The sequence below is a fragment of the Rhagoletis zephyria genome, unplaced genomic scaffold (genome assembly GCF_001687245.7).
Source record: "Rhagoletis zephyria isolate East Lansing unplaced genomic scaffold, Rhagoletis_zephyria_1.1 Rzeph_scaffold_06626, whole genome shotgun sequence".
Taxonomy (NCBI): domain Eukaryota; kingdom Metazoa; phylum Arthropoda; class Insecta; order Diptera; family Tephritidae; genus Rhagoletis; species Rhagoletis zephyria.
Window position 1 is genome coordinate 1 of NW_016163709.1, and position 25,480 is coordinate 25,480.

Genomic DNA, 25,480 nt, shown 5'->3' on the forward strand with positions numbered 1-25,480 from the left:
TGGGTTTAAAATAAAATGTCTTAAACAAAACGTTTTCCACCTTTTTTTTATTTTGCGTTAAGCACTTTGCTTATACTTTTCAAAATTACTTTGTCGACCGATTTGGCGGGTATAAAAATTCGCGCTCGAGCACTTTTGCTTTCAACACAGACTTTCTTCAAAAGAATCTCGATTAAGGCTTCAGCTCGCTATTTAAGCATTTTCNTTTAGAATATGCATGCATAGATATACACATGTTCATGCATATATCCACATATATGTATGTATATATATATATATGCATGTATATTCATATTAAATCGGCTGTCGTTACAGTACTTGTATGAAATGATATAAGAATTTATTGTAACATAAATAGTGTAATAATGTTTTCTTATCGGAATGGATATATTACAATGCATTCTCAAAGGACCAAGTCGAATGTTGCAACTTTTGTTGCTGTTACTTTACGTGGCAGTTTTCTTTATTTTTCGTTTTCGAGTGCGCGCATTTTCGCAAATTTCCTTATTTAGGGTTCTTATTCTAAAGAACATACGGGCGCGGAAAAACAGTTTTTTTTTATTCTGCTCTGCTCTTCTAAGAACGAACTCATAGGCTTCAATCCATTTCCGTTGATGTCGTCAAAAACTTTTTTCAATAGTCGCATATGTGCCATCATTTGGTCCGTAGGTTTTGACAGGCCACCTTCTTTGAGATGGTTTACCCAAGTAAAGCTCTCATCAGGGTCTTGCGCTCTCATCTCAGGAACCAAGCTATGTAGTCTGTTACAAATGTAACCCGCAAGGTTCTCAAGGCCGTCGTCTTCCAAACATTCCAACCATTGCTCCTCCTGCATGCAGCTGTTATCGATGTTATTAACAGATTTCTGAGATACTTTGTTAATAATAATGCCTAAATAATAAGTTATACTTATTTTAAAAGTTGACATTAGATCCCTTTTTTCTCGCCTGTAAGAGATTTTGTTTCCAACTCAAGGTCTGGAGTGTCATCAATTGAAACGTTCGCGCTGTCCGACAACACGCCCTCGTTATAACCCAAAATGTAAGAGCGCAAGCGATATTTAAATTGCTGGCGATCGGGGTGATCATTCAAACCTCCTTTTGAACGAATAACTCCAAAACAATTTTTTAGAACACCCTGGTTTAACCTATATGTTAGGACATACTTAAGGTTGAACCGCGTGTGGATGTCGTCGTAAAGCAGCTTCAATGCCAAATTTGACTGAATAATGCCTGAATTTCGATATTTTTGGGGAAACTTTAATTAAAACTGAGAAGCGTCCAATCAAAAGGCAATATTTCCATTCGTGGAAATTTTCTTTGTTTTTTCCCATTAAAGATACAATGTATGATTAGACACTCCTCAGTGCTTACCTTTCTGAAAAGGTAACAGACTTATTTTTCCAATTACGCGCATTTCAGACACCATTTCGGTCATTTGTCGCAGTATTTCATTTTGAACATCGAGGGCCAATCCGTATGCGTGTGTACGAGGCCTGGAGTCAGGGTACGGAACTCTTGTAATTGTAATTACATGGGAGCAAAAATATGTATGTAAAATTATATCTTACCAGCTTAAAGAGTCTATGGCACTCCTCCCAGTTATGACTACCTAGATGACCTAGATCCGCAGCTCTCGTGATTGCTTGTGCAATGGTGTGCGAAAAGAGTTTCGTAGCCATTTTAACCGTTTGCCTTTGGGAGCCAGCGACATTAAGATGACTACTATTAATTTTGTGCGTGATACTCAATTCCGATGAAGTACAAGAAAGCAGCTCGACGATAATTTCTTTTCTCGCTTCCTTGCCATTAATTATGAAACCACTGTCCAAAAGTGGTTACGCAAAAGTTTAATGAGATGCGGTGCATCTGCAAATACAAATATGCGGACATCCTCATAAACGAACCTGAAAATGAAGTGTATTTAAAAAAATATAAATTAAAACAGTAAACTTATTAAAGCGTGGATTTTTACTCACCACGGAGTATCGACTGTTACACCAAGGTCATTAAAAAGTGCTCTATTCGTTCCGCCTAAATCGCTAACAATCGCGGCGACATGATACCCACAGGCTTTGACAGGCCTTTTGATACCGAAAAGTATTTGCGTGGTCATCCTACAGTCAAAATCATAGAAGATGGGCTGCTTCCATTTAGACACCAATCCTGTAAAGAGGATGTGCATTTTTTATGTCATTTTATTTATTTATTTATATCGTACCTCGGAGCATAGCCACTTGTACATAATCCACTGGTGAGTACGTTGTGTCGCAAGGTTTGTCGTAGCAATACGCTTTTCGGATCTTCATCTCATCAAAGCTTATAACACATATTTTTTGGACGGTATCGAGCTGACTCGCTGCGGACAAAATTTTAACTACGGGCTCAATTACCCCGGTAGTAATGTTTAGCTTTCTTGCCCAGAATTGTAGCGTGCTAACCCCTGGAAGAGGAAATCCCTTCTTCCTAAGCACCTTATACACTTTCGCGCTGGTCGAGTATAGGGTGATTGATCGAGAAATATCTTGTTCGGATCATTTTAATTGTTTTCTTCCGAGTTTCAGCTTTCGGATTTGACCAGGAGTAAATATCGCCAGAAGCTTTTCTTCGATATTGTTTTGCTCGAATTTAGCTCTTTTCGCGCATTCCTCCAGAGAAGAGACTTTCTTTTTCCAAGCCTTTTCGGCCTCTTGTAAAACAAAGTTTTCACAGATCAGTGATTCGCTACATATCACAGAAGTTATTTATATAAGGGGAGCTCACGTTAAGTGGCATTTTAGGCGTAAAGCTGCTACCACATGTTTTGTTGCTTTTCCATTAACAAAATGCGTGCTAGATTACAACGTAGCAACTTTACACCTAAAATGCTACGGGAACTGAGTAACCATATTAAATATAATGATATCATTGTCTCACATTTTCTTCTTCAATTGGGTGTTTTCCTCCAATCGCGTTTTGCAGCAGTCTTGTAGGCGACGATTATCGCAAGAAATCGCTTCACTGGAGGAAATTGTACAATATTTAATTATTAAAATTACGCGAGTAACTTCGATATTACATATCGAGACCTCCAAACCATACCATGCAAAGTCACGTTACACTTACAGACTTAGGATAGTATAGTGTGGAGATGTCGATATATACTTACATTTTTAGTTTTAATAGTTTTTGTGATTCCTCTGCCTCACGTTTCAGTATGTACTTCTCTATAAAGTGTTATGGCGTTTGTGGAACATAATAACTTTAAAGCAACAAGCTTATATATGTAGGTATAAGTGTTTAACTTACATTTTTTGCTCCAACTCTTGGGGAGATTGTCGCGGGATGCTTTCGGATGATAATTCCGATAACGGCAATCTTGCAGGCGCGGTAGAAATTTCTTGTTCTGCAATTATATCGGCAGCCTCCAACAAATCTGCAATAGTCCACTTTGGATGACCTTGACGGCCACAGGTTTCTTTACCGTCAGTCCGGTTTTTGTTAACGCTCGGAATAGCTCTCCAAAGAAGTTTACGACGTGTCGCCAGTCCTATAAATTTTAATTTTAGTATGTACTATATAAGCAAAGCATTTACTTACCCATTTCGACTTTCATATTATTTGCAAAGTCATTTTGGAGGAAATGCTCGCTGCAAACTTTCGCAGTTTTCTCAACGGGCTGACCGCAAAAGTGCACCCACATTTGGACCAAATTCTCGTCCCTCGGAAGGCCATGGAAGCTAACCGATTTATTATTTTCGTACGTATTTTTACAACCGATTACCGCACACTTCATTTTAATTATATTTGAATAAATAATGTATTGAAAATCTCTAAAAAAAATCACTTTTGCTATTGAAATAAATCACCACCAAAATACGTATTAAGAAAGAGATGTAAACAACAATACAGAAATAGCAAACTTCAAAACTACGAACGTCAAATACTTAAGTACTTTTTTCTCAAATGCAATTGCAAATGGCTGCCTTTCAACCGGTCAGATCTTTCTAATTGGTTCATGCATAACAGAGCCTTAAAGCTGATGCCAGATAAAACTTTGTGGCTTTGCGTAACATTTATAAGGCTTTCTGAACATTGGTCGTCCAATCATAGTTACTTCATCGTCACAATCATGATACAACGATTACATGAGGACTACATTTTCGCACACTCGGTCGTGATATTTCAATTCATTTGGCGTCTAAAAATTTACTTGAAGCAGGTATTTTCTGGTTGATATTTTCGCGAAATATTTACAAAAACCTGCAATTTTTAAAATATGGACTGTGCTGCAACAATTCTAGACATAATTTTTCAGTAATATCTCTTTTTTCTTTTCCTGAAATGTATTTTGTGTGATTAGACGACAAGTGCGCAGATAGCCTAATGCAGCGTTTTTGCTGCATTTAAAATGCAATATTTAGCGCTTTCGAACATATTTTGTCGAAGAGTGTTCATGCTATCGCATTTAGCAAATGTACATTTACGCGAGTTCGAAATCGTATGCTTTCGACAAAGAGCCGTGTTCCAGTCGCTTATTCAGATCCGTATCTATTTCGATCAATTCTCACGGAAAAGATAATGTGCAAAAAACCCGACTGAAAAAGAAAAAAATACATTTTAAACCAAAAATTCAATACAAAAACTTGAATAAAACAATTCATAACCAAAAATTTGTTTGTGTATGTATTAATTTGTTGCTGCTGTCAATTAAAGTTTCCTCACTTAGGAAACAAAACAAACTGTGCCGAATACTGCGGCAACATTTAGCGAACAACGAGAAATAGGCAGAATGTTCGAAGAACGACGTAGAATGTTCCATAAAGAGAAACGTCAAGTTGGATGAACACTGCGAACAGCGAGAGAAAGAGAATGAGCAATGAACTTCAAAACGTTCGAGAGTAGCCATGCGTACGAGCGCAGGTATATAAGAGCCACGACACAGCGGAGTTGGACAGTTACAAGTAAACAAGCTACAAGTAGAGTGAGCAGAGAAGTGAGTTGCGAGTAAGCAAGCTATAAGTTGAATTGTGTTAAAAAGTTTAGTAAAGCGTTGTTGTTGCTTTAACAAGTATTGTAAAGTGTTTTTACTGTATTAGCGAATATTGTAAATTGTTTGTTGTACAATAAAGTTAATTGTACTACAATTTGGTCATCGTTAGCATTTATTTAACAATCCAGCGATACGAGCCCGAGTATATTTGGGAAATCCCTCAAGGTTTCGAGGATAATCGTAACAATTGGTGTCAGAAGTGGGATTGTTAAATAAATCCCGAAGGATAAACTNCGCTGCACTATTCGTTGCATTGAAAGGACCTGCGGCAGAAATCTTGCAGACTATTCCCGACTGTGAAAGGAACAGTTACGATGCGTTGATGAGTGCTGTAGAGACACGTTACGGTAGCGAGCATAGGAGACAGATTTACCAGATGGAGCTGGAGAATCGCTGCCAGAAATCCAACGAGACTTTACAGGAATTCGCCTCTGAGATTTGAAGGTTGGCTCATTTGGCAATTGGAGACGCATCTGGTGAGCACCCCGAAAGGGTAAAAATCCAGAGGTTCTTATACCGGGTATTTCTTTAAGTTATCTGGTTGTGCAGTTTCGTGAGAAACTAAAAAGCAATATACTGTTGCTTTATCCAGTACAGAAGCCGAATATATGGGCATAACTGATTGTTGTAAGGAGGCCATATATTTAAGAAATTTGCAGCACGAGATCACTAACGAATTTTACACTATACCTATTTTTAATGATAACCAATCTGCACAAAAGCTATGCACCAATCCCGTGTTTCATAAGAGATCAAAACATATTGATGTACGTTTTCATTTTTGTAGAGAAAAGATTTCCGATGGAATCATTAGGATTGAATATATGCCAACTGCAGATATGCCTGCGGATTTACTTCCAAAAGGATTGAACTCTGTAAAACATTATAAGTTTATGGAAATGTATGGCCTCTATAAATTATTCTAAGTTACAATAGAATAAACTTATGATTGTATTTTGTTAAGTGGGGGTGTTAAATGAAGTAACAAAATTTTAAACACAGCTTGTACACAGTGACACCTGTCAACGCATATAAGAGCTAAATAAACTTGTCATTCCACTATCGGCATTCTCGTGTTTCATTACAATAACAAGGTAAAACCATTGAGAGGTAGTCTGACGTTTGCCAACAATATAATTTTAAAATTCAAAACTCAAACTCACACACGCATTCTCAATTTCAATCTCAAACTACAACAATTGTGAACAATTTAATTTTTTTACTTTCAATTTTATATGATTTTAAAATGTTGGCAAACGTCAGAAAAAAAATCATGGCCGACGAATTGGGAGAATGAATTTACCTTGTAATGTTTCTATCATGATAAAATTCATGAAATTAAATGAAAACTCAAAATTCTCTGTTATTTTCCTTTAAGGTACCGCGACTGCGATTTGCTTTAATTTCAAGTGTCATTTTTTACATACGATTACTATGTTTTCGTTTTCTTTTATTATATGTCTGTAATGTAATGTTTGCAGATATTGGCAATATAGAAATATTACATATATGCTAATAATTTACAAAATTTTTAAGTAATAAAAACGATGACTTAAGTTGAATATAGCTTTTGTAATGTTATTCCTAACATTCGCAGTCGCACATATGACATTCGAAACATCCCTACGCTGAACCACAAGATGCATTTTAAATTTTTCTGGCAGCATTTTCATTCGATTTTCGCGAAATAAGTCTTGAATGTACTAAACGTGCGCTGGACGTGAGTTGATACAAGTGGTGCCCAATTTAAATATGGAACGTTTAAAACTTTCATATTATCAGGAATAAGCGCTTTTTCCTTGCCCTTTACAACTAAAGGCCAGTAGGCAACTCTCAAATAAATGGACAAGAAAAAAGTTGCCATTATTTCGTACCATAACCAACCAAAACCTGCCAAACATTTTTTTGAGTTTTAATATTTGTTTTCAATGTCAAATTTTTTAAAAACATAGTTAACATAACATTTAGTAAAACTAAAACATAACTTATTAAAAACAAATTAACTGCGTATAACGTAAAAAGAATTTCGGCGAAGAAATACTCTTAACATAGGTGACGGCAAATAAAGCCGCGTTAACCTCTTTGACAGCGAAGAAAGACCCATAAACTTATGTCCGCGGTCAACTATATTTTCGAGTGCAACAGTATTCCCCAGAACTCCCCAAAGAGTTTTTCCGAGCTCTTTATTCGTGTCTAGTGATGATATTATTATTATTATGTCGAAGATACCCGCGCTACAACCTAAGAAGATTATATTGTGCTAAATCCAAATTGTAATCACTCCAACCTTAGGATATTTAAAAAGCTCAGCACTTTGGATGAGGCCATGTTCCAAATTTAGGATGGAGAAAGCAATCGTTCTCCAAAGTGTATAAATCTACGATTCACGCTTCGTCGACAGGCACATAGGGTGTGCCTTTGGGGTTTCTTTCACCTGCCGACAAATCCTACAGTCCATCTCTACAGACCCATTTAATTAAAACCGTATGTTAACTTTCAGTGTGCTGTCAGGTTGCCAGTAAGAGTTCTAAGTTCAAGGTGTCTTTCGGAGTTCCTGCTGGAAAGAGTTATGCATATCTTTGATTGTCTTATTCCTTTTGACTTCCGCCAGTGGGCAGCAATTTGAGATTATTCCCAGTTAGCTCCTAAGTAGGTCTGCAGTATATCCTTTAGCTGTACCGCAGAAAGGCTAGGGACCATGCAAACGCATTTGAGCTTCACGCTTTGCGAGACAGTCAGCCCTTTCGTTGCCTTGAAACCCTTCATGTCCATGAACCCTCCACAGCGGGACCAGTGATCGGACTTTAAAAAAATTCTGTGTGGTTGAATCTGGAAAGAAATGTGGTAGATCTAAAAAAAAATGTGGTAGATCTTTGGGTTTGGATCAAACTTTGTACAAAAATTAAAAAATTCTGCTATGTTTCACCCAAATGGCAAACTTTTTAATTAGACTCTAAAAAAAATTTTATTTTAGCATAATAAAGTGCAAGATTGAAGTTGCTAAAAATTGCGTTGCGTTTTGGAAATTATTTTCCTTGACAATGTAAGGCAGTTCCTTCCATATTAAGATATTTTTCGAACATATTTTAAGAGATTTCTGCACCCTTGCGGAGTGCTGCCAGCTTTTCTTTTTATCATATCACGAAGTAGCGAACAAATGTGGCACGTTCCAGAAACAGCTAATTGGGATTTGCCGATTTTTAAAATTTTCAAGTAAAAGTAAACAACGCCTCAGAAACCTTTCATGCACTTAAATTTGCTAATACTTTCACAAAAATCGCCGTTTTTTAACATTTTCGCTATTAATTCTTTTTATAAATCATATATTTTGCAATTTAACACAATAAAACCGCGTTTCCTGTCGAAAAATTTATTACTGAGAAAATTTACTATTTTACAGTTTATTTTATCCTCCCATTCGGATTTGTTTACTTATCTAAAAAGATAATTATTAGCGAAAACCAACAATACCAACAACCACATGATCAAGTGAATTGCAGCGGAACAGCTGCGCTTGATTGTGTTGGCATAACAAAAATGAAAATAGTGGAAAAAAGCAAACGATAATTTACAAGGCGTACTTAGCACGGTGCATAGGCAACTGGCTGAGTCAGTGGGATCGTCGGTTCGAATCCTACTGAAAGAAGTCTGATGAGGAAATGTAGTGATTTCCGAAATAGCTACCACTTCTACCATTTTTTCAAATTATTGTTGCTTTTCCACAATAAATTTTCATAAAAAAACGGCCTCGAGCTCAATAAAACTTGTTGAATATAATTGTTATAAGGCCAAAAATAACAAAAACAAATTTACTTATGTCAAGCAAAAATAAAACTACTTAAAAACGCGAATATGTGGTAGATTTCAGACCTTGAGTGGTAGATGTGGTAGATGCTCAAAAAAGTGGCAGATCTACCACAATGTGGTAGAAGTCCGATCACTGAGCATGACGCTATTGTGGGCTCGCAGGTGGTTCAAGAGTTTACAAGCCTTGATGCCGTTTTAAAAGACTCTTAGGCCTTTAACGCTGCCTGAATGTCCGACATAATATTTATTCTGGCCTTATTTGCCTTCTACGATGACATTCGCGAACACAGACTTCGATTGGGAAGACCTCCGCTTGAAAAATGATTGAGTACGAGCCCATTGGCAGACTTTTCTGGAATCTTGGTCCAAGTACGCCATAAATTATATCGCTACCTAAAGGTGAAAAGGTGCCAAGTCCATTTTTTTCAAAGTTTAGTTTTTAATGCAGAATGACAGGTAATACGAAACTACATCGATTTTTCGTCTCTCCTGAAAAATTTCAAAAAAACGGACTTGGCACCTTTTCACCCTTAGGAGACGATATATGGATGTCCGCATTGCATATTGGCAATAATAAGGTATACGTTTGTACTTAGGAATCAGGTATATTTACATGTTTGTGGCCGCCATTATACGAACGCACCGGTGAAATATTTGTGTAAAAAAGGTTGCTAAAATGTTTGGAGATACGTACATATTTTCTATTTTTCGCAAATAACTATTACTCATTGTCCCACCAAAATCCAATCAAGCCTACCAACCTACCAAATGGAAAAAAAACTACCAGTTTTGGAAGGAAAAGTCCATGTTTGGTAACACTGGCCTCAATCTTTCCTCAAGAAATAGTGGAACAGGCATATATTTCTGTTGCAAACATAGGTTGCCTTGTGCTCTTTTTTACAAAAAAACTTAAGAACCCCGTACTAGAAAGCGTAGCAAATTTCTAAAGAACTGCGTACTGCTTTAAGGAAATTTGACACAAGAAAATTTTGTAGCCATTTCTTGTACGTCATTTTATATGGAACTTTTGCGAAATATGCATATTTAGAATTTGTTATTAAAATAAAATTGCAGTTAAAAAAGGTACTTACATCAATATAACAGTTCAGTTACAAAAAAGCAACATTAGTAGATAACAATTATTATAACAAAGTTTAGCCATTTAAGTTTGTAAATAAACTATCGCATTTTATTTTTTTGTACCGGGAGCCACGAAAATAAATTTAACACAAATAACTTGGGGGAAATGCTAAGCTACAAAAACGGTGCATTAATTCATGCTACTTCTGGACATTTTTTCAGAAAGTATTTGACATAATAAAAAAAATTTAAATTAGTCAAAATCTTGCCAGAAGTGCAATTTTTAAGTGCCTTTGAAAAGTAAATACTAAACGCGTTTTTAAGCACTTAAGAAAAATATAATTTATGAAAAAAAAATTTAAATTAAAGAAAAGGGGCAAAAGTCGCACGATTTCTAAGAAAAGTTTCAAAATAAGCAAAATTTTTAAAAAGTCGGTGTCAGGGGCATCGATCTCCAATTTGACACTATACTCGCACAACGGTAGGACTGATCCAGCGGTCGGCAAAACTTAAAGGCCAGTACGCAGCTCTCAAGAAAGCGGTCAAGGAAAAACTTGCCGTTATTTCGTGTGTGTGTGTCCAAGGAATTTTGACATATGATACATCACAGCCTTTTGCCTCACTCTTTCCTCAAGAAATAATGGAACGGTTGCCTTGTGCTTTTTTTCAAAAAAAAAAAAACTTTAGAAAACCATAGTAGAAAGCGTAGCAAATTTTTTAAGAACTGCGTACTGGCTTAAGGAAATTTGACACAAGAAAACTTCTTAGCCTTTTCTTGTACGTCGTTTTATATGGAGTTTTTGCTTTTCTTGAGAGCAGCATTTTGGCCTTAAACTGTGTCTGTGTTGGTGAGCACAGGAGACCCAATAAACACAAGGAATTCGCCTCGAGACGATACTTCGCGGCGATAGATCGGCGATTTCGGATTCGTAGGAGAGTCACTTATCGTTAGCGAATTTCTTGTATACTTCATCCACAAAATTCATCGAAATATCCTTGAATGTTAATAAGAATGCAGCGGAAATATAATAAAGTGGATTAAAAATTAATAATTTGTTCGCTTATGACCCCTGGGTGCCTTCGTATACGCATTAGTGAATGGTATCAGAGCCATTTATGGCATCACCCTCGCCAAGCAAAGGTGCCTTTATACTCAGAAAAAATTCTGCTAAATATATTTCTCTCAACACATGATTTAGTAATAGTTACCAAATCTTGTTTTGAGAAAAATTTATTTAGGTGACTCTTATCTGAGTGCACTCATAAATTATTTTCTTGATTGTGCCTCGAAGACGATGCAAGAAAAAAATCTGTCGAGAAAACTAATTTACTCCAGCTCGCCTCGAATTCGAAACGAGCCCAATAAATATATTCGAGAAATTTATTTTCTCGAGTTCGTCTCGAATTCGATACGACGTCGCCCTCGATTTGTGTTTATTGGGGAACTACTCCGCATGAGCAACCCAGTAGTAAGTTAAACAAAATTTTTAACGCATCTGGCTTCAATAAAAACTTATATTTCACACATATCGTCATCTATTAGATTTATCCGGCACCGTATTTCTTGTAATTTGAGTTTTTATTTAGTCGGAATTATATTGGAAGAATTTTTTGGATACTTCATCCACAAAATTCATCGAAATGTCCTTGAATGTTAATTAGAATGCAGCTGAAATATAATAAAGTGGAGTTAAAATTAATAATTTGTTCGCTTAAGAACCCTGGGTGCCTTCGTATATGCATTAGTGAATGGTATCAGAGCCATTTATGTCATCCCCCACGCCACGCAAAGGTGCCTTTATACTCAGAAAAAATTCTGCTAAATCTGTTTCTCTCAACACATGATTTGGTAATAGTTACCAAATCTTGTTTTGAGAAAAATTATTTAGGTGACTGTTATCTGAGTGTATGAGCACTACTAAATTATTTTCATGATTGTGCCTCGAAGACAATGGAAGAAAACAATCCTTCGAGAAAACTGATTTACTCGAGCTCGCCTCGAATTCGAAACGAGCCCAAAAGATATATTCGAGAAATTTATTTTCTCGAGTTCGTCTCGAATTTGATACTATGTCACCCTCGTTTTTGTGTTTATTGGGGAACTACTCCGCATGAGCAACCCAGTAGTAAGTTAAACAAAATTTTTAACGCATCTGTAGTGCGATTCGGTAACTCTTAACCATGCATTTCTCGAGTTGTTAATTAAAGATGTTTGTCCTTGTCAGTAACGATTATTCGATTCAAAAACTCATTCCTAACGACACTGAACAGGTGACTTTTTCCATTAATTCAAATTGATAAAAAGTGGCATCTCCGCTGTTCGAAATGTCAAATTTGCGAAAAGCACAAAGCGGAACAGAAAAAAAAAACAAAGCCATTTCTTCGCGCCGCTAATTTGCGTCCACATATTGCAGCAAAGGGAAGTATAATTTGCTATTTATTTCCCTATCGCGATTTTCACGTGAACAAATATTCCAAAAAGTTATAAAGCAAAACAAAACCAATTTTTCCCAATTTGTTTTTGTTTTGCAAGTCAAATTATGGGAACAATTCATTCACATGAAATTGGCGATAGGGCTGATTATATTTTACAAACATCGTGTTAATATATATGTTGAAGCTGTAACCTCTTAGTTAAGTTTATTTTCTGTCATTTCGTAATCGTCTGGCAATACTGTTCTCGTTCTTGTCATTCATTTCTGTTTTGTGATTACATTTGTTTGTTTCGTTAAGAATCATTGTACGGTACTTTAAATTCCTGAAATTTTCTATAAAAGGCGACGAAAACTCTTTTTAGCTTCTTCTTGTGCACAGATAAGCGGATGAATAAAGCCTGTATTGGTAAATTGTCAACTTGCGTGTTTTAATCAGTAACATTATGGTGCCTCCTGTGAGGACAAATAAATTTCTATTTTGTGTTTTTGTGGCATGGCGGAACTCAACTTGCTTGCATCTGCTGTTAAGGCAATAAAACGCATACATGCCCGTGTGAGAGATGGTGGCGATGATGGTCGCGATGTATTCCAACTGCAACAGGAGCTGAAGTCGATCGAGACACATTTTGGGAGATTCGTTGATAACCATAATCATCTTGTTGGAGAAGCGGCACCCTCAGAAAGGGTTACGCATGATTCGCTATGGGAAACTGTGGAGGAGCTTTACGGTGAGGCATGTAGCACACTCCACCGCCTTATTGCGACGTCAACGGTAGATTCCAACGCCAGTGAGGGTGCGCGCAACGTGCCTACTACGACTTTGGATGGCTGTTCGGTGGATCTTAAACTTGATCCGTTGGCTATTCCCCCATTTGACGGGGATATGTGTAAATGGTTGGCGTTCAAAGATGCGTTTGAAACGCTTGTCCACAACTCGGCGTACCCGGAAGCATTCAAGTTGGGTAAACTTCGCCAAGCAGTTAACGCGTCCACAGTGCCATTAATTGGAGGGATATATTCGGGTGGCTATCAAGAAGTATGGAAGGCTCTTAAAGAGCGTTACGACAACAAGAAACATCTGGCAGAAATACACGTGTCGCGTTTTCTCAACTTAAAGGTAGCCACCCAGGAGTCATCGCAAGCATTGTTGGCCATTGTTGACACTGTGCATGAGTCGCTGCGAGCATTGCGGGTCATGGAGATCCCTGTAAGTCAATGGGATGCATTAGCTGTGCCTATTGTTGTGTCCAAGCTTCCGCCTGTAACCAAGCGCGACTGGTGTATGAAGTATACCACCACCGATATTCCACGGCTGGATGATTTGCTGAAGTTTTTGGAAAGGCATGCTCATAGTCTATCGCCTGAACCATCGGCCGTTCTAGTGGCGCCTCGGCAGCAACGATCGGTGAAGTCGCATGTGGTTAGCGCTGAGCGGGCGCAGTGTGCGCACTGTGGTGCTCCGCATCGAATTGCTAAGTGTCCAGCGCTGTCAGCTATGAATATTGAACAACGTTATCGGGGAGTTGCCGGAATTGTGGCCGTAGCACAATACTATCTTATGCCGCGAGAGGTTCACCAACATAGCTTCGCCTGAATCCACGTCTACGTCACCCGTATCAAATACTGCACCTGGTAAGGTCCAAACAACTTCAGCTGCATGACTAGCAGCACCTGCGACAGCCCACGCGCACAGATATCAGCCGATCACCCTCCTAGCAACAGCGCGTGCATATGCCTTTGGAGAAGCATCGGTTCAGCGTGTGGCTCGTATCTTATGCGATCCTGGATCGCAGGTTAGCTTCGTGACGGATCGCCTAGCAAACTCCTTGCAGTTATACCGACGGAAATGTGACCTGATGGTAGAAGGGGTAGGGGCTGCCGTCAATACCCAAGTGAAGGGCAGCGTTACACTCACGTTGAGGTCAACGAAAACTACATTTGAAATGCAAATTGAGGCCTTGGTTTTACCGTCCATTACTTCTCCGACTCCGACGGTAAATATTGACGTGAACCAATGGCCGTACTTGAGAGGGCTAGAGTTGGCGGACGATCGGTTTGGGACGCCTGGAGTTATCGACGTTCTCATCGGCGCGGACGTGTGGGGGCGAGTCCTAGAGGGTGATGTCATCGGTGGACGACCAGACGAACCTTTTGCCCAGCGTACCCGCTTTGGTTGGGTGGTATTTGGCCCAGCAGCAGTGTCTTTTACTTCGAACGTATCATCGCTCGCACTGAGCGCGTTACCGGGTGAGGATGACGTCCGTTTAGAAGAACTGCTACACAGGTTTTGGGAGATGGAGGAAATTGCGATTGCTGATAATCAACACGTCGACGACTGTGCCCAGATCTTCGAAGCTACTCATAGCCGCACTGCAGACGGCCGTTACATTGTCCACCTAGCTCTTCGACAAAATGTACCCAAACTTGGTGACTCATATGCACTGGCTGCACGCCAATTCGGTAGACTAGAGCGTCGCTTGGTAGTGGATCCCGGCCTTAGGGAAAACTATGTGGCATTCATGCGGGAGTACGAAGCACTCGGACATATGGAGCGAGTCGAACCATCGTATCCCCATAGCAATTGCTACTATATTCCTCACCATGCGGTTACCACCTAATTCCGCGTGGTGTTCAATGCTTCGGCGCCGACCAGCACGGGAGTCTCCTTAAACGATATTCAACTGGTGGGCCCAGCGCTTCAGGACTCGCTTAGCAGCATACTTCTTCGTTTCCGACGTTTTCGAGTGGCGATAACTGCCGACATCGAGAAAATGTTTAGGCAAGTGTTGGTTGCGCCGGAGCATCGAGACTATCAGAGGATTATTTGGCGCGAGTCCCCGGCCGACGACATTGGCATATATCGATTGAAGACCATTACATATGGCATGGCATGCAGTCCATATAACGCAGTGCGCACGTTGCAGCAATGCGCTTATGATAATTACGGTTCGGTTCCGGATAGGCGGCAGGCGGTCCTCGCTCGAGATGCAATTCTAACCTCGTTTTACGTCGATGATTTCCTCACCAGTTGTGAGAGCGCTACCGATGCAGTGGAACTGGCTAGAAACGCGGCCAAATTTACGCTAAGAAAATGGAACTCCAACGATGGCCAGGTGATGAGCTACTTATCTAATGAATCGTCTCTTTCCAGTTATACCTTCCATTCTGGTGTGGCTTCCGTCTTAGGCCTAAGATGGGACGCAGTGACGGATCAGCTATTTTTCCAAGTCGACCTAGACCAATCATCCGAGGCTCCCACGAAGAGGCGAGTACTTAGCGAGGTGGCGCGTCTCTTTGATCCCGCTGGGTTATTATCACCTGTCGTTGTAACTGGAAAGCTGTTCATCCAGAGGATGTGGGCTGCGGGGCTATCGTGGGACTCACCACTACCTGACGATCTTCGCAACGGATGGCTCGAGTACCGCTCCAAGCTGGAGGGGCTCAATAAGATCCGCATCGACCGTTGGATGGGCATGATTCAACGTGTTCAGACAACGTTGCACGGCTTTTGCGATGCCAGCTCACAAGCATATGCTGCCGTTATCTATACGAAGACCGTCGACGTAGGCGATGTTGCACACATCTCACTTCTGACCGCACGCACGAAGGTGGCACCTCTGAAGGGCGCTACTATACCCCGCCTGGAACTGTCGGCAGCACTACTGTTGGCTGAAACTATTCAGAATGTTCGGGACTCACTGGGCTTAATGGATGCTCCATACTATTTGTGGTCGGACTCGGCGATCGTTTTGTGCTGGTTGAAGAAGCATCCAACAACACTTAAGCCGTTCATATCCAACCGGGTTCGGGGGGAACTGACTTCCCCCGACCGATGGTACCACGTTCGTTCAGCACAGAACCCTGCTTATTGTGCCAGCAGAGGCATTACACCCGAAGAACTCTTAGTTCACCCGCTTTGGTGGCATGGACCTGATGAGCTAGGCAGCGCTCCCTCAAACCAGCCCGAGATCCCTCTTAGCCAGGACGAGTCGGTTGAGCTCCTTGCCGAAAGGCGAAGTATATGTCAGTCAATGGTACTCCTCGCGCAGCCTTTGAATACCCGTCGCCCAGATGGACACATTATGTTATTGACCACCCGTTTTAGTTCAATTCAACGCCTGCTGGATACAGTGGCCATCATGCTGCGCTGGTTGAAAGGGCGTCGGCACTTTCGTCAACCTGTGGTCAGCGCCCAGGAACTAGATGACGCCCTGTACACGCTTATCCGTCGAGAGCAAGGGGAACACTTTGCCGCTGAGATTAGGCAGTTGAAGTCCCGTTCAGGTTTGTCCTCCTGCACTAGAATACTCTCATTGAATCCATTTTTAGATGAGAACCACATCCTTCGGGTCGGAGGGGAATACATAAGGCCGACCTGGAACATGACCAGCGATTCCCGATCATATTGCCGAAGTCGACTCCCTTGTTGCAGCCTTTAATACGTCAGGCCCATGAGGCAACGCTACATGGAGGAACGCAACTCATGCTACATACCCTCCGTCGCCGGTTTTGGATCCTGAATGCCAGGCAGGCGGTCAAGAGTTTTATCCACAAGTGCGTATTATGCCGCCGTCATAAGGGAGAGGTGTTCAAGTAGCAAATGGCTCCACTACCCGGGCAGAGGATCAAACCCGCGAGGCCGTTTGTGTCATCTGGGGTAGACTACTGTGGCCCTTTTACACTGCGGGTCGGCACGAAGCGCTCTCGCACGGTCATCAAGACGTACCTAGCCATCTTCGTATGCATGGTCACCAAGGCCGTGCACATCGAAGTAGTGGATGATCTATCCGCACAAGCGTTCCTCGACGCCTTCACCCGTTTCGTCTGCCGACGAGGTCCCTGCCGCGACCTATACAGTGATAATGGCACTGCCTTTGTTGGTGCTAACAGACTCTTACGCGAAGACCTAGCCGCATGGCATAGTGAAAACAACCAGCGATGGTTAGCAGACTCGGGTACCAATTGGCACTTCATTACACCTAGTGCGCCGCATCAAGGTGGGCTATGGGAGGCGGCTGTTAAGTCGGCAAAGCATCACTTGGTCCGCTGTGTGGGTTCGCAAATCATGTGGCATAGACAATGGCAGACATTGGCTACCCGGATAGAAGCATGCCTGAACTCACGCCCAATTACCCCCCTGTACGAAGACCCGGAAGAGAAGTTCGCGCTGTCGCCTGGTGATTTCCTGATTGGGGCTCCGCTGATAGCAGTCCCGGAGGCAGACATTCAACATATTCCAAACAACCGACTGAAACAATGGCAATGGGTACGGCAGGTTCAACAAGTGTTTTGGCAGCGGTGGAGTGAGGAGTATCTGACCACTCTGCAGAGGCGCCACAAATGGCATCGGCGCACCACTAACATAAGGGTCAATGATATCGTACTCGTCAAGCATGAGAACTTGCCTCCGACTCACTGGCGCATGGGTCGCGTCGTGGCTGTACATCCTGGGGCTGACGGGGCGGTTCGCAATGTCACATTAAGAACTTCCGGCGGATGCATGACTCGAGCTGTTCAGAAGCTGTGCCTCTTACTGGAGCCTGAGGATTTCGAGTCAACCGACTCGACCGGGCAGGATGTTGAAGCTGTAACCTCTTAGTTAAGTTTATTTTCTGTCATTTCGTAATCGTCTGGCAATACTGTTCTCGTTCTTGTCATTCATTTCTGTTTTGTGATTACATTTGTTTGTTTCGTTAAGAATCATTGTACGGTACTTTAAATTCCTGAAATTTTCTATAAAAGGCGACGAAAACTCTTTTTAGCTTCTTCTTGTGCACAGATAAGCGGATGAATAAAGCCTGTATTGGTAAATTGTCAACTTGCGTGTTTTAATCAGTAACAATATACTTTTTATCAATATATGGTGATCGAAAACAATTCCAGGCAAACGGATGTTTTGAAGGTGAGAAGTAATTATTATTAGATATGTTTTACATAAACCGTAAACCGTTGATTAAAAATCATTGAATTTCCCTTAATTTTGTATAAAACTTGAAACCTTGCTTTGTATGATTTTGTTTTAAGCATGATCCATATTTTTATGAAAAAAAATAACAAACGAATTTTAGCTTGCAAAATATTGTGAATATTTAAAAAATGAATGGTGTATGCAGACTTTTTTTTTAGTGTACATATCTGTTACGGTCGCTAAAGCGCTTGACGCAGACAATGTGTCCGCACCGCTTATTAGTAATAGCGATTACAACATGTTGCGAACGCAGTTTGCGTACATGTCAAAAAGCTCGCTGTTGGGAGATCGCACTAAATGTACTTTGTAACTTGTTTTCCTTTTTTGACGAAGAAAGCAGAGGAAAAAATTCTTATTCGGAAAACACCCAGCAAACAAGAAGGAGGGTAAGCAAACACGTGGATTGGACGATGCACTAAAGTAAGCCAGTGCCGGAGGTATATCTGTCGCAACGCATCCCAGTTAATTCTGGACAAGTTTATTTTTCTTTGGTTGTGGAGTTGGCGAAAAGAAGCTGCGCAGTCTTAGTGGTGCATTGGACAGCGGTGGAATGCGTCGCATCTTGGTGATATTCCATCGAAGCCAGGTTTCCAGAAAATTTGACCTTCTACACGTATGTATTGTAGATGTCGATGCAGTTAAATCTAGAGCGGTTCCCATACTCATAGCGGGTGCATCCGCCAGATTTCTGTATATTCATATCAGCGAAGTAAAACACTATACGTGTGTGTGTATAACCCCTCTCAAGGTTAAAGGCCTGCGTGGGCGAATTGCATTTAAGCATACAGATATCGTTGCTAGCTTAAGACCGTGGGTAGTTATGATGTAATCGAGCTGAAGCAAAGCGGGGTGCAGTATATTAGGTTTATTCCTTATCTTTTTGGACTAAAATCTGAAAAGTGTCAAAATGCCAGAGCATAAGCAAAATGCGCTCACTAAAAGAGAATAACAGGAAAAGTAAAGGAACGCAAAAAACCAAATTTTTAGTCCAAAGAATGGCAACAACAAAGCTAACGTCAAATAATAATGGAAATGTATGTACGAAACACATTCTCACAAGCACAAGCACAATAAACACTTACTATATCAATTATTTTTTGCCTCCTTCCAATTTCAATTCACTTTTTAGATTATTCTCACTTTTTGTGTATTCTTTAATTTCCGTTAATTGAAATTCAGTTGAGTTTGACACTTTTCAGGATTTTGCTAGAAAAAATTCTTCTGACGAAATCTGACTACTTCGGACTGATGAGAGTCACTCTCACTGAGTGTTGCTCTCTCATTTTTGCTGTCATTTCGGACTTTTTCTGACTATTTCTGGGAGATAAGGAACGCTCCTATTATTTTGATTCTCAAACGAAAGCCTTTCTAAGCATTGGGCGTAAAGTAGAGACATACATAGTTGCATCCACGTACAATAGTTTTAAGAAATAGTCTTTTGCGTGAGAATTTGTGAAATAACTCGCGGTACACACATTCCAAGATCAATAAATTAATACTTTTGTAAAGAATTCTATGAATTGTAGATATGTAAGAGAATGCGTAAGGTTAAGGAAATTAGTTGGTATAGCGATTTGTGCAACGAGTAAGAAGGGCGTAGGAAGGGCCTATCGGTTTAATGCAAGGGCCAGCCTTTGGTTCGCAAGCTTGTGAGTCCCATACCAAGCCGTCTTAGGTAGCAGATTCGGAGGTTCTCGTTTAACTTAGCATTAGTGACATCAAGATCCCGCAGCCTGACTTATTCCGTGTAACCATATATGAGCATCAATGTACTAAACAAAATGGATTGCTAAATTGGAGTGATGTGTGTGGTGAATGAATTTCTTGGTGAAACCTTAGACGGGCGGACGGGATGAGGGGAATTGAGTTAAGCGGGAAACTCGGATAAAGGGGTGAGGGTGCAGTTGGGGCTAGCCACAAGGGCCAGGGCTAGTAACGGTTGTGAAGGGACGGATTGGCCGGCCTCATTCACTTGGAGGCATACCGAGACCTGTACGAAGGGGGCGGTCCGTGGGGGGGATCGACAGTGGACGGAGCGGGGGCAGACGAGTAGGGTTGGGGATTTCAGCCATGCTTAAGGTCTGGCAAGTGCAATAAGGGTGGTATGATCACAGTCAGTGGTTCACAGAGCGGGTACGACTTTTTTTTCTATAGTTGATGCAGTGTGCGAATTTGTGGGCAAAGCAACCCACCCAACTCCGACGAGCTAGCGAGTGCATAACAGCAAACGTACCCAGTTCCACAGCGAAATCGACGCAGCCGATAAGGTAAGCAAGCAACATATCATACAAGAGTTAAGTTTATAGTTTTTCTTTTAATTTTCAAAATGAATTACTAATTTTTTCCTTTTATGTTTTAAATTAATTATTTTGTACCTTGTTTTGTACCTGACTCTAGATATATCTCTAGTGTTTTAAAAATATATATTTTATGAAATAAAGTTGAAATGTTTTTGTTATGAATAGTTGTTATGAAAATTAAATTTATTTACCTTATTTACACATCGCCTTTTAAATTAAAATTTTGAACATTTCGTTGCATTTAATACTTTTTTCTATTCATTTATTTTCTAAAAGCCGAACTTAAGTGAAATACTATAAACTACACATAAAAACTAGTATTCAATTTAAACTGTTATTCAACTTAAAAATAAATTCTTCTAAAAAGCACTTCGAAGCTATTATATTTTTTATCAGTAGTTGGACAGTCAATAACGACCGATGACAAAATACTGTATGTAACAAAATTTATGAAGCTACAACTTTTTCATTAACTTCTTATAAAAATCGTGTTTTTGCAATAACCAATTTCATAATTAATTACCAAAAAAGTTTTAACTTGCTAAATTTTTTTACATACACTATTTTGTCTTCGGTCGTTATTGAAAGACCACCTACTATTCTTTGATAAAAAATAAAATAGCTTCGAACTGATTTTTAGGAGTTATATAAAATTATAAAGTTTTCAAATATATTTTAATTTTTGCTTAATACGGTTATAGTGTATACAGTCACTCACAGAAGTATTCGTAATATAGTTTTTCATAATATTCCCAATGTTTTCAATCTTGAACTATTTTCGTAAATTTGTATTCAAAATACAGCTCATTCTATAACACAAAAATTTATCAAACTCAAAAAACGTTCATCAAAATTTCAAACTCTTTATTCAGAATCTTTAGAAAATTTTCGAATATGCTGTTTTTTAGCCCATTCAATTTCAGTAGGATAAAATTCAAGTTTGAAGTCGCTAAAAAATACTGTTAATATTTGAGATTTTTTGTAGAGGGTGTTCAGCATTTTCTTCCTGTAACGAATGAAAAAAATCTCGAATATCAACGGTATTTTGTAGTGACTTCAAACTTGAATTTAGTCCTACTGAAATTGAATGGGCTACAAAACTACATACTCGAAAATTTTCTAAAGATTCTGAATAAAGAGTTTGAAAATTTGATGAACGTTTTTTTAAGTTTGATAAATTTTTGTGAACATTGTACAAAGTTTACAAGATTGATTTCCAAGGTTTTTGTTATAGAATGAGCTGTATTTTAAATACAAATTTGCGAAACTAGTTCAAGATTGCAAATATTTTGGATATTATGAAAAACGATATTACGAAAACTTCTGTGAGTGATTGTATGTACATTTAAAAGAAAAAACTTTAAGTATTTAGAAGACAAAACTAGTGTGAATGATGTGTGTAGATGAACATGTAAATTTAAAATAAAATGGGTATTCATCTTAATTTAAGTTCGTTAAATACTAGGCGTTCTTTCCTTGCAGCCTCTTTTGTGGCCAAAATATTGGAGGGCACAGTCGATTGTCCTAATCTTTTGGATAAGTCCGCATTAAACGTTCCGTCTCATAATCTCCGTCGTGTTTCTATATTTTACCTGGGATTTCCAGAAACTAACTATGTAAAATTCTCGCCTTTGTTCAAAACCCTTTCTAAGCTAAATGAGCTCTCTGAATATGATCCGCCTCTCTCATTTGGAACAGTTCGTTTTGTCCCACTTATTTATTTTAGGTAGTGTTTAAGCTGTTTGTTTTATAGTCAGTAATGATTTTATTTCATTTGATTAAATATATAAATAAATAAAAGCATAAATGCCCCGTAACTTGTAAATAAGCCGGTTTACGATACAAAATTAATTAAGTTTACGTGGTTGCGACGCGTTTATAATTTTAGATGAATTGCCCTAAAAAAATTAAGTATTGGGAACAAAAAATTTGTAATTAATTGGTCTTGGATACGTTTTCCAATGGAAGATACCGAATTTGAATTATAGTCGGTACCGTCTGCATGTGCATGTGTGTCTGCTTCTAATATTATATTATTGTCGAGTTCATTTGTTTGCTCGCGCAAACGGATATTACGCAAGGTTGAGCACGCATTATAACCTTACCAGCAAAACCAGGATCGTATAGTAACACTCGTTGTTGTGATAAACATCGCAAAGTTCCTTTAAGCACTCCAAATAGTCTCTCTACTGGATTTCGAGATTTGCATAGCGCCTCGTTGTACCGAAACTTAGGGGTACGCTCAGGTTGGTTCGGTAAAGGCGTCATGAGCCATGACTCTGAGGGGTATCCAGAATCGCCTGAAAGGAACTTAATTTTAAATTATGTACATTTTAAAGTAAGTTAAAAAGAATACCAATAAAAAGCATGCTGCGGTTTCCATTTTCAAAAGCTCCCTGCATGACTCGCTGCACTGGACAAGAACTCCAAATATAAGAGTCATGCCGTGCTCCCGGAAACCTAGCATTGACGTTCAGTATGTTTAAATTTGGGTCACATATCTATAAAAGCATAACAAATATTTATCGCTCGATTTTTATTTAAAATACTTAGCTCACCATTTGAACATTTATCGAGTGATGGTTCACGTATGCTTCCTCATGAGTTTTAGGACCCAAAATAGAAACATGCATGCAGTCTACCGCTCCAATAGTTCCTCCAACGAAAGGCGCAGGTGCTGAAGCAAACATTTCCTTGGCAGCTTGACAGTCCACCTGCGTCATAGGGAACTTAACCTCCTCAAAAAATAGTATACTGTTTATGTCATCAGTTATGCGATGTATACAACGGCTTATAGAGATTGATATGCCCCACTGCATCCTGTGGCATAGAAGCGTAATGTACACAAAACCTTCAAAGATAAAAGATTATTTGAGAAATGCTTAGTTATTTGTACAATGATTTTGTGGTGTAAAACCATACCCGTTAGAAAGAGCACAGTCAAAACTTTAAGGAAAGTCCTCCCTCCCCTCTCTGACCTCTCTACAGACTACCGGGGGCCCATTTGAAAATGAGTTTATCCCATTAGCATTTCGACATAGAAGCCACATCGAAACTTAAAAAAAGATCATAATCAAAACCGAATTTATTGATAAACTAGTGTTTGGAAATTTGATGTTAAACTTTTTAGATTCGAGTCACGCGTTTGGGCATCATTGTACAAATAACTAAACCATACCCGAGAAATTATTGTATACATACTACATATCCAAAATTGCATGCTTTCATTATTTAAAGATTAACGTGTTTTTCCGCCGATATTGAGGTAATCCTTTTACATTTCAATTGGATTTCCAGCCGTTGGACGAGCTCCATTGCAATCTCTGGGTCCACACGATATAGCTTCCGGAACTCGGAAGGCGCCAGCCAGTGAAAAGTAGGCACAATAGTGCCATTTTTGGCACTTTCACTCTTAGAGGCTCTTTTGGCACATCTCATCCTGTTTTGGCACAACCATAAAATATAGAAATTTAGCATAAAATGCCAATATATGTATAACAAAAAATCACATACCACATTATGGAAAGTGAAAATTAAAAGCACTAAAAATTAAAATAAGGGCCGTGTGAAATATTTACAAACCGCTGAACTCTATTGTGAATACGCAGTACGAAAAGTAAGTTTTCGCAACAACAAGCTTTTAATTCACAATTTTTAAACTGATTCTAAGTTTGCGGTTTTATAATCCATTAAATAAAAGTGTAAGTTTCTGCAATATCCCGATGATTTTTGATGTTTTTTTTCTGATGGTGTCATACATTTCACCCATTTAAAAAATGTTTGAACACACTTTATACGGAAAAAATACATAAAATCGAAAATTAGGAATCCTAAAAATTCTGTACTCAAAGTTTGTTGTTCCGAAAACCTGTTAATTTTTTTATAAATTTTATACAAAGTTTGAGATGCCGATTTGTGTACATATATTGCGTTTATTAAATTATGAATTAGACATTTATATAAAATCAATAAAAAAATAATCAATGAAAAGAATAGGCGAAACTGGTCAAATTGTCCCACTGCCATTATTTCGCTTATAATAATAATAGTAGATTGGCCCTTATATTAGGGCTGCCATAATCCTTAGCCCTTCGACCAGGACACTAATCATCCAAATCAAAAACGAGGATACAAGTAAATATGGTGCCAACATATTTCCTATAAGTACAGTTGCTTTGGTTCTGATATTATAAGCAATGTAATTTTGTGGCACAATCCGTAGAGCTGAATGATTGATGGTAATGAAATGTTCAAGTTCCGAATTTTTTAATCATAAAAGAGCAAATTTCTCGTGACGGATGATCAATTTTTGCCATTTTGTAAATGCATAACCTGAAGATAATTTAGGTAGGCTGTCTTAAGTGAAGCCATTCTAAAAGGCTTACCCAACAAGGACTGAAAAAAGTGCTTCCATGCATGCTTCCTAGAAAGGTGTTTCCTATTTACAATTTACGCGAATGTACTTAAGTAAATGTTTATATTCCTTAGCATTACAAATAAGATTGAATAGGCATTTTAAGTCTAAATAAAACTATTTGATATGAGCCTTAAATAAATTTCTTATAAAAGTATGATTTTTATGAATAAAGAAAAACTTTAAAAGAACTTCTTCAGCAGACTTCCCGCAAAAGCCATTCTGAAAGCTCAATTGTTAGTAGCGAAAGCAGAAGCCCATCAATTTGTGCCACTCCATACAAAAAATGAAGGAAAGGCCTTTTTGATGAGATTTTATCTCCTGAAATTACCTTCTGGGTAGTACTTATGTATGACCCCTCAGCCGTGTACTTGATCAGGAACGTGCACTTTTTTGGCATTTGGCTGAAAAAATTGAGATTTTGACCAAATAAACTAAACAGAAA

The 25,480-nt window shown here is 39.1% G+C and overlaps 1 protein-coding gene and 1 long non-coding RNA gene across 2 annotated transcripts in view; one reads left to right on the plus strand and one right to left on the minus strand.

Annotated features, from left to right (window-relative positions):
• Window positions 1–9,118: 9,118 nt before the first annotated feature.
• LOC108373358 (uncharacterized) overlaps window positions 9,119–25,480 on the minus strand; it is a 19,337-nt gene continuing 2,975 nt past the window's right edge. Inside the window, exons 2-3 of the long non-coding RNA XR_001848958.1 lie at window positions 20,306–20,311; window positions 9,119–9,129 (exon numbers count right to left, since the gene is read on the minus strand). This is a non-coding gene — a long non-coding RNA (uncharacterized LOC108373358). The remainder of the gene's footprint in view (window positions 9,130–20,305; window positions 20,312–25,480) is intronic.
• Window positions 11,263–18,171, plus strand: LOC108373356 (uncharacterized). The gene is made up of 2 exons (XM_017629233.1): window positions 11,263–12,759; window positions 12,845–18,171. The coding sequence occupies exons 1-2, from the start codon at window positions 12,741–12,743 to the stop codon at window positions 13,945–13,947; spliced, it is 1,122 nt and encodes a 373-aa protein (XP_017484722.1). The 5' UTR covers window positions 11,263–12,740; the 3' UTR covers window positions 13,948–18,171.